This window comes from Alexandromys fortis, unplaced genomic scaffold, assembly GCF_014885135.2.
Source record: "Alexandromys fortis isolate MF-2015 unplaced genomic scaffold, M_Fortis_MF-2015_v1.1 scaffold_757, whole genome shotgun sequence".
In the NCBI taxonomy this organism is placed as follows: Eukaryota; Metazoa; Chordata; class Mammalia; order Rodentia; family Cricetidae; genus Alexandromys; species Alexandromys fortis.
This window is the reverse complement of record NW_026068625.1, coordinates 4,915-15,367: the sequence shown is the minus strand read 5'-3', so window position 1 is coordinate 15,367 and position 10,453 is coordinate 4,915. Positions and strand designations below refer to the sequence as shown.

The 10,453-nt window shown below is 34.7% G+C and overlaps 1 protein-coding gene across 1 annotated transcript in view; it reads right to left on the bottom strand.

Moving 5' to 3' along the window:
* Positions 1-10,453, bottom strand: part of LOC126495982 (lymphocyte-specific helicase) — a gene marked incomplete at its 5' end in the record, with an annotated part of 20,077 nt that overhangs the window by 5,166 nt on the left and 4,458 nt on the right. The window contains 6 exons of the mRNA XM_050133577.1: positions 156-294; positions 375-514; positions 1,121-1,282; positions 2,995-3,091; positions 5,597-5,793; positions 8,927-9,070. Of these exons, the coding sequence (XP_049989534.1) occupies positions 156-294; positions 375-514; positions 1,121-1,282; positions 2,995-3,091; positions 5,597-5,793; positions 8,927-9,070 (879 nt within the window). The remainder of the gene's footprint in view (positions 1-155; positions 295-374; positions 515-1,120; positions 1,283-2,994; positions 3,092-5,596; positions 5,794-8,926; positions 9,071-10,453) is intronic.

Here is a 10,453-nt window from a genome sequence, read left to right as displayed (position 1 = left end):
AAAAAAAAAAAAAAAAAAAAAAAAAAAAAAAAAAAAAAAAAAAACCAACAATAAATTAATGAAACAAAAACAGCATAGTATTTAATCTATCAAAAAGTGTTTGCTTCAATATAAAAATACAGAAAATAAAAACTAAATTATTAAATGATATTTACCTTAAACTCTTGTGTGACTGGGTCTATAGGGTATTCAATCATATATGGATGATTGCAGCACTTACGAAGCAGCATCATTATATTCTGCAGCTTCAGATTAACTTCAGATTCTATAGGGGTATTATCAGCCACAATACTCCTACCAAAAACACAGCATATAAGTATGACAAAGGTAAAAAAATACAATTTAAATACCTAAATTTGTCTTTAAACACTTACCTTTCTCTGTTTACATCTGGCTGTATCTGACTTATTAGTTTTTCTAATTCACTAGGAAATTCATCTGTTTCCCTGTAATTTATTAATTTTCTACTTCGCCGTTTTGGTCTTCCAGTAGGACTTAGCTCAATTGTTTCCTTCTAAAGAGAATACATAAAAAGGCACCTATTTAAAAACTGCTGAAGCTCTAAATATGAATAAAGTATGTTTTTATGTATACCTAATAATCATACACCCCATTGCAACTTTTACTACGGTATATGTTCTATGGAAATTTCAAATACTCTCAAATCCTCTTGGTTACTGACACCTCTTTAGAAAAGGAAAAACAGTTGAAGGGAGTTCGCCTAGTCAATAAGCCTTGGTTGGTAGGATATTGAAGGATAATTGTGGTCAATGTACATGATATACTTGAATGAAAATGTCCTTATAAAGCCCATTACTGCATATAATAAATATGTCTCTCCAAGAACATTCTCTAGATGATTAGTCTGACTTTGTCATCAAACCCACGCTGCTGCACATATAGATATGCACATTTTAAACAAGTACTTCCAATGATCACAAAACAAACAAAACACAGATGATCACTTAAGTGTAGGAGGACTGTAGATAACATAAAGTACCTTCTACTTTGAGCCTATTGACCCACAAAGTCCTGAAAATAGGTGAGGAGACAAAAAAAAACTGAAATCAGTCATGAAATTAAGTCACCTCATTTACAGTTACTTCAAAACAACTATTACCTCACAAGATCCAAACATGTTTGCAATTGTGCGGTTCACAATAGCTTTATAGAAGATCTCTTGCTTGTTAGAAAGTGGTGCATAAACAACTACTTCTCGCTTAGGAGGAACTTCAAGAGCAACATCAGACTTCAGTCTTCTCAGTAGAAATGGGGTTAAAATCTAAAATTTAAATATAAACAAATAAGTGAGCATTAATTATTGTTGTTCCCCACACCAGAACACTGAGCTAACATAAACCCTTTCGTTCTCTTGAATATCTCCTTGAGATTTCCTCATACTAGACTAGCACTTGATAACTTATAAACACATATATACTCAAAGACACCATTACAAGTTTACACAAATAGTTGACTATGGTTGCTCATGCCTTAAATCTAGCACTCCAGTGGCAGAAGCAGATAGATTATGAGTCAGATGCCAACCTGATCTACAGAAAAACCTTGTCTCAGGGAGGAGAAAAAAAAGTTCATACAAATATATGTAGAGAAAAAATAATTGCAACATATATGCCAGTAAGTTACTTGTAGCATACATTAGAAACCATTGTTGAGAAATGGGTTTTAAAATATATAATTTACAAAATAACTATAAGAAATCCAGACATCTGAGTATCTTTGGTATGGTAATGAGATTAATCCCAGGTTTATATAAATTCCTTTCAACTCTGATTTTATTGTTATATATACAAAACCAATTAGTTTAAATTAATTTTTTCAATTTAATTTTGGCAGATATATAAATTCTTCCTGGAGAACAACTGCCTGTTTTTACAGAGCCTATGTAATACAGTGGGGAAATGGCTCAATGGTAGAACATTTGTCTGGGACACACTACCAAACTAAAGGTGACAGGTGATATAAAATTTAGACCAAAGAGTCGGTTTGTAAAGACAAGCCCTTTAACCCAGAAATCTCTTCTATGAAAACAGGAAACAGGAAGAGATTTAAGAACAGATATTTTAAGCTAATTTACAATACAGGAAAAATATTGATATAAAAACTATATATAATTATAGAGGGGCAGGACAACCTGATATTAAAGCACAATTAAAATCCAATGTGTCTGCCCAACACTCAAGAAAAAAACAAGAAGGACTTATATAACATCCATCAAAACAAAGTGAGGCCAGCCATGGCTACATAACAAGATCCTGTCTTTAAATAAAATCAATAAGAGATAAAATATAATGTGCCCAATATTCACACAGGAAAAACTTTAATCTCTTTTAAAGCATAGTAAAAATAACTTCTGTAATGAAAAACTGTTTAATTCACAAAATATACCTACACAAATGCATATACAGTTGACAGGGGTATGGAAGGACAAACAACACAATAAACATAGGCAGGTAAGGATGAGGACTTGGAAAGGATTGTTTTTATTTTCTACTGTTTCACCTTTTTTTAATGAGCATCAATAGAAAAATTAAAAAATTGAATAAAATTGTCAGAGCACAATCAAAATGCTTCAAAAGCCTATGAGATCTTTGAAAGTTTGTCTAAGGTAAACATAGGTATGATGGATGGTAGAATGGAATAAGACTTTCAGGAAGCATGAAACATAAGTGGATTAGACAATAACGATGAAAGGAAATAAACCACATAAACATTATTGGCAAACATTGCATGAACCTACAAGTTTTTAATTGTCTAGCTGATAAATAAAATGGTAAACCAAAAAATGTAAATGAAGATGTATCAAAATTTAGCTGATTATTTGAGTTTCTGCCATAAATCTATATGACAAGTCAAATTAGGGGAAAGAAATTAAATTTAAGGTGACTCATTGTTCAAGTCTCTACTACAGGGGTTAAGACCCTAGAATTACTTATTTTTTGAGTATGAAGTGAGCAGAATAAGGAGGTTCGGCACCTGGTGAAGCATATGTAAAACGTTCTGTTCTCGCTCTTTAGCTATAATATCTTCAGCAGTTTCAGAAAGGCTAGTGATGTCAAACCAAGACTCAAAGCTAGAAAAAAAAATGATTACAAGTTAACCTAACACATGAATTCAATTATATTTACATGATACATATATAGTTCCATATTTTTAATTAATTAATATTTATTTTTTTTTGCTTTTTGTTTTGTGTGTATATGTATGTGTTTGTTTTGAGATACACAGGGTCTAATTTAGCCCAGGCTGAACTTAAATTCACTATTTTGCCAATTTTGACCATGAACTTCTGGTCTTCTTTAACTCCCCTGTCCCCAAATGTTGATATTTATTTTATTTTTGGTTTTTCGAGATAGGGTTTCTCTGTGTAACAACAGCCCTGGCTGTCCTGGACCTCACTTTGTAGACTAAGCTGGCCTCAAACTCATAGAGATCCACCTGCTTCTGTCTCCTGATTGCTGGGACTAAAAGTGTTCACCACCACACCCAGCTTCCAAAAGCTGGTATTATGGGCATATGCCAACTATACACAGCATCAATTTCATATTGGCTTGTGTATTAAAGGCAATTTTTAAAATTCAATTAAATCTTTATTCCATGAGAATTGTTCTGAAATCTAAAAGGGGACATTTTTTCTAAAAAAGATAATCATATACAAGTGAAATACAAATTATAGAATGAAAAGTTTCTTGTTCATTTGCTTTTGTCCTGATAAGAACAGAAACCAGGGCTTCAAGTATGCTAAACAAAACTTTTTCACTGAGCTACATCTCCAGTCCAAAGCACTTATTTTATGAAAACATTCAAGAATAGTTATATAAGTGATGATGCTCTTTTTGAAAACCAAATCTGAATGGTATCTCTGTACAGGTATAAATCTAACATATGGCTGTTGTTACACATACATGTTAGGAGTAGGTGTGATGCTAAGACTGGAACAGAGGACTTTCCATACCAACAACTTATATCCTAAGCCCTTGGGTTTTGGCTACCTAGCTTAGACCGGCTTTGAACTCTCAATCCTCCTTCCTCAGAAAAGAAATAGCAGGAATGCACTACCACACGTAGTTCAAAGTTTTTAAGTTCAATATAACTATAATATTAAGCTGAAAAGGGGATTCGTTCTTCCACATGTTAAGAAGGAAGGGAGGAAATAGTTTAAAGAATGTAAATATTCATATAGTAGACCACGTATTCTCAAATATAGACAACTCGATGTATGGTTTTAAAATTAAGATTTTCGGGGGCTGGAGTGATGGCTCAGTGGTTAAGAGCATTGCTTGCTCTTCCAAAGGTCCTGAGTTCAATTCCCAGCAACCACATGGTGGCTCACAACCATCTGTAATGGGGTCTGGTGCCCTCTTCTAGCCTGCAGACATACACACAGACAGAATATTGTATACATGATAAATAAATATTTAAAAAAATAAATAAATAAAATTAAGATTTTCAATTAGCACCTTGAAACTAATTCACAGATCTCTTAAATTTATCATTTAAAAAAATGTTTGCATAGTTACAATAAGAGCTTGGCATTATGTCAGAGTTGAACAATCAAACTTAAAATGCATTCTCAAGATAAAACACCAGATTTCTCATATTCAATTAGCTTTCTTCCCTCACTAATCCAACATAAATATAATTCAATTATTTTGTCTGGTGTGGAAAGTCCCTTGTATGTTGTGTGTTGCTTTTATTGGTTAATGAATAAAGAAATGTGTTGGCCTGTGATAGGGCAGAGTAGAGGGAGGCAGTTTCTGTGTGATTATTTTGAGTCTGGACAGCCAGGAACAAGCAGCTTCCAACAAACAAACAGCTTCCTACGACATTTTGTCCTCAATCTTTTTGCTTTATTTCACATTGCCTTTTCTTACTAATAGAATCTTTTTCTAATCTGAAGATAATTCTCTGGAAACTTTTGGAAAATATAATTTGAAATTCAAATATACCAACAAAAATATTAGGTTGAAACTGGGAATTTCAAAGTTTTCTCTGGTGCCAACTAGTCATATTTTTTAACAACTTCTAACCAGGCTTCCTTATATGAAATAAAGAACACAGCTAAACTCTTCATTTGACTGAGCTATCCTGTAAAATATCCATATGAAATGAAAGCATTTTAGAATTAAAAAGCTCATGTTTAACTATTATTTTTATTAGGAAAAACATTTTAAAGTATTGTAAAATTATTTATTTGTGGAAGGGTTGTACACATGTGCCACAACACAGGAAGGGAGACAGAAAAGCAAACATGCAAAAGTCACTGACTGCCTGGTACAGGCTTTCAGAACTGAATTCGGGCCTTCAGATTTAGTGGCCTTCACTTGCTGAGCCATCTTCGCAGTCCCTTAGGGATTGTTTTGTTTCCCTTTAATCAACCTGAATGTTTTAAATCTTTATCTTCTCTCATATATATTCTATCAAAAGGAGAAAGCATATTGTAGAATACAAATTGGCTAAAATATCATTTAAATTCAGCTACCAAAAAGAAAGGAATCAGTTTCAGCTAAGAACACAGATTTTTAAGGTCAAAAACCAAACAAACAAAAAACAGAAAACGAGTAACTACCTTACTTACCTTTTCAAGTCATCAAATACATCTGGTAACAAAAAGTTTAGCAACGACCAAAGTTCTGATAAATTGTTTTGCAAGGGAGTACCAGTCAAAAGAAGTTTGTTATCAGCATTGAACCGTTTTAACTCCCTGATTAGCCGGCACTTCATATTCTTAATCCTGTGTCCTTCATCTACTATTAAGTATTTCCAATAGCAATGCTAGAAAATGAATCGAGGAAAGAAATTTTAAGAATCAATCTCATAATTTTTTCTCAAAACACTTCTAAACATAAGACTTCTTTTAAGGGACATTTATTGAACTCCATCAAATGTCATTTTACCATATATTGGGATTATTCTTTTCTCCTGCTGTCATAATGATAATAATAAATTCATAAACCCAGCGCCAATTATGTTCCTTCACTGGAAACCCCCTGATATCACTTGTTAATATTTTTATTCATTCTGAAATCAAAATCATGTTTAGCTTTCCCCTTGGTGCTTTGCCATGTGACATTAGAGTCCTGAAAAACTGGTATTAAAATATTAATAGATTAATGAAAGAAAAAAGAAACCTATCGTTAGTTATATGTACTCCAAAATATGGTTTCATTACTTATTTATTTTTTACTTTTTATTTATTTTGTTTAATTGGGATATCTCTATGTATTCCTAGCTAGCCTGGATCTCAGAGATGACCTGTTTATGTGTATGCCTCCTGAGTGGCTAGTATTAAAGGTGTAAAACACCAGACCAGCTTGCTCCAAAATCTCAAAGCAGTTTTGAAACTTTCATTTTGAGATCTACATATAAGACTGATAATCTTTTTTTTTTTTTTTAAACCACTAAGAGATGGCTTAGTGGTTAAAAGCACTTGTTGCAGCCAAGTGGTGGTGAAACACACCTGCCTTTAATCCCAGCTTTCCGGAGGCACAGGAATGAGGATCTGTGAGTTCAAGACCAGCCTGGTCTACAGAATGAGTTCCAGGACAGCCAGGGATATACAGAGACATCGTCTTGAACCCCCCCCCTCAAAAAAAAGCCAGACGGTGGTGGTGCATGCCTTTAATATCAGCACTCAAGAGGCAGAGGCAGGTGGGTCTTTCTGAGTTCAAGACCAGCCTGGTCTACAGAGTGAGTGCCAGGACAGCTCCAAAGCTACACAGACAGCTCCAAAGCTACACAGAGAAACCCAGTCTCAAAAAATAGAAAAAGAAAAGAAAGAAAAACAAGTAAAACAACAACAACAAAAAAAAACACTTGTTACTCTGCCAGAGGATCTGGGTTGTGCACCCACACTGAGGCTCACCATCTGTTACCCAAAACTTAGGGGATTCAATGATCTCTTCTGACCTCAGAGGGCACCAGGTACACATACATTCAGGCATAACACCCATCACATCAAATAAAAAAAACTTTTTTGTCTTCAAGAAAGATTAGCAACTTGGATAAAAAAAATATGAAATGAGGTACATTTAAACTTTATACAGTTAATTCCCAACAGAATTAAAAAAAAAAAAAAGTATTACCACTTTTTAAATATAACAACTAAAGGGGCTCACTTTTCTGGTAACATAAAAAGCCAAATAATCTGAATAATCTCCCACTACAAAACTTGTATTTAAAAGTGCAACATAGGGGCTGGAGAGATGGCTCAGTGGTTAAGAGCATTGCCTGCTCTTCCAAAGGTCCTGAGTTCAATTCCCAGCAACCACATGGTGGCTCACAACCATCTGGAATGAGGTCTGGTGCCCTCTTCTGGCCTGCAGACATACACACAGACAGAATATTGTATACATAATAAATAAATAAATATTAAAAATAAATAAATGAAAGTGCAACATAAAACACAAAACATGAACTAAGTGAAAGACAAGAGAAAAACCAAAAAGGGAAATGAGATGAAACCTACTAGTAAGTAAGCACTGATATCTTTGCAGCCATCAACACCAACCTCAGTTCTACTACCAACAAAAGCTAAAACCTTAGCAACAGTTCAGTGGCTCAGTGGGAAAGAAAGACTTTCACAACTAGCAATAGGAACTGACAAGGAAGCTTCACTGTCAATATAGGCAAGGTGAAGAAGAAATAAATCATGAGTCTTCAGGTTACATATTTAAGTAAGAATCAAGTTACAAAGGAGAATGAATGTATGGTCTGATTTATGTATAAATTATATCTGTTACCTCAATAGTAGTTACTTAGGTCGAAGAATTCTCATTTAGAATTACAAGCACTCCATATTACTTGAAGTAAGCTCTCACTATGTAGTGCTGGCCTGGAACTAGCTATGTGGATCAGGTTGGCATACCTATGCCTGCCAAGCACAGGGATTAAAGGAATGCACCACCACGCCTACCCATACGTTAGTTTCTTATATAAATATGTTTACTATAAAGAAATAGCTTTTAGAATTTGTGTGTGTATGTGTGTGTCCCCTTGAAGATAGGGTGTAACTCTGTGATGCAGGCTAGTCGCAAGTCAAAGTAATCCTCTTGCCTCTGCATTATGAGTACTGATATTACAGTCATGACACAAGATGCTATTGTACACATTTTTATAACTATAGAGCTATGGCTACTGCCAAATCACATTCAACAATATCACACACAAAAATGGAACATTTGATAAACACTGTCTGTGGGTATGTTAGCTATTACTACTCCTCTATGAGCTCTGTGTTTTGATGTCATATTTTAGCCACTATCTATGCTACTTTCTTTGCTTCATGTAAAAAAAAAAAAAAAAGCTAAGGATTTGGGCAGTGGTGGCACATGCCTTTAATCTCAGCATGCTGGAGGCAGACGTTAGTTAATCTTTGCATTTGAGGCCAGCTACAGCTGTACAGTGACTTTTAGAACAGCTAGGGACATGAAGAAGCCCCATCTTTAAAAAAATAAAAAAACAAAATAAAAAAAAACAAAAACAAAGAAAGTGCTAAGGGAACTCAGGATCAGAGAAATACAAAGCAGTAAGAACTACATGTAATTCAGCTGGAGTAGAGAGAAAAAATTAACTACATGTAAAAATAACAATTTCTAGTCATAATTGAATAAAACTGGACCAATAAATCACAACTACTAGTTCTCAAATTGATCTATAACAACATGTATAGATCAGATTTATGTATATATGTATGGCTGATTCTAATACTTTAATACGGCCAGTTTAAAATGTCAAGAGTCTCTAATTCTAACAGACAACAACTTTCAACACAATCTTTCTATAAAGGCTCCAGCTTCTAAAGGAAATACAAAGCACATTACTTCAACCACAATGAAACAAGTGTTAATGGATGGCAAGAACATGAATTTAAAAATCTGAGTCATGAACTACAACCATCTATCTGTACCTGTAAAGCATTCTGGTCTCTCATGGCTATTTCAAATGATGTGATTACCACGGGATGAATCTGCAGTGTCCCTTGTCTTTTGTGGATATTCTTTACCAATTTTCGACGTTCCTGCCGGGTTCCATGATACAACATAGTAGGAATCTATATTAATTCAGAATAAAATGAGTTGAAAAATAAAGAACAAATGACTTTCTAGAAGATAATTTTAGTTCTATTTCCCTATGACAAAATAAGTCAACTTAATAAATCATTTGGCTAACATAAGAGAAAATGGGGGGGAAAGCACCCCTAAACCCACAAAAACAAAACAGTTTATGAGACAGATGAGTAAGTTAATTCTGGAACATATTCTTCTCAAGTATTCTCACGGCAAGGACATAGACAAGATAGCATGTGTATGCAGTACTTGTGCTTAAAAACAAGCACTATAAACAACCTAGGCACTGGTAGTTAACCCCAGCACTCGGGAGGCAGAGGCGGGTAGGTCTCTGAGTTCAAGGTCAGTCTGGTCTACAAGAGCTAGTTACTTCCAGGACAGGCTCCAAAGCTACAGTGAATCCCAGTCTCAAAAAACCAAAAAAAAAAAAAAAAAAAAAGAAACAGAGGCAAAAAAATAGAAAGCTACAGTAAAACCCTATCTCAAAAAAACAAAAAAAAAAAAAAAAAAAAAAAACCCAACCAAACAAAAACAACCACTTATAAACAAGTGCAAAAACAAATCTTTTGCAATCCAGAACTCACTATTTAAAGAGCTGATACATACAAGAATGAATATCATTGGAGGGAGTGGGGAGATAACATGCATTTGGGTTTAAAAAAAAATGCCTGGAAGAATAAACATAAGGAAACTGGGGAAACAATTCAGCAGTTACAGTACTTGCTGCTCTTCCAGGACATGGCTTCCATCCCCAATTCCCACATTATGGCACACAAGTCTTTAATTCCAGTTCCAGGGGATTTGATGCCCTATACTGGCACAAGACACGCATGTGGTATACATTTAAAAATAATTTTAAAAATAAAAGGAATAGTCGAGGGGCTGGAGAGATGGCTCAGAGGTTAAGAGCATTGCCTGCTCTTCCAAAGGTCCTGAGTTCAATTCCCAGCAACCACATGGTGGCTCACAACCATCTATAATGAGGTCTGGTACCCTCTTCTGGCCTTCAGGCATACATATAGACAGAATATTGTATACATAATAAATAAATAAATATTTTTTTTAAACTTTATTATTCTTGCTATAGATTCTTCCTCCCTTTCAGCAAATAGTTGTCAATCGCCTGTGGCAATCACCATAGAGAAAGACAGGCAGAGCCTGACAAGGCTGATGCTAAATGGGAGGAGTAGTGATGGAGGAAGGTCATTGGTTAATTATAATAAACCAACTGCTTGGCCTCATAGCTTAGAACATAGGGGGGAGGAGAAAACAGAATAGGATGCTGGGCGGAAGAGGAAGTGAGATCAGACTCTGCTCTGCTCCCAGACAGACCCGACAACTCTGCTCTCTGGAGCAGAGACACCATG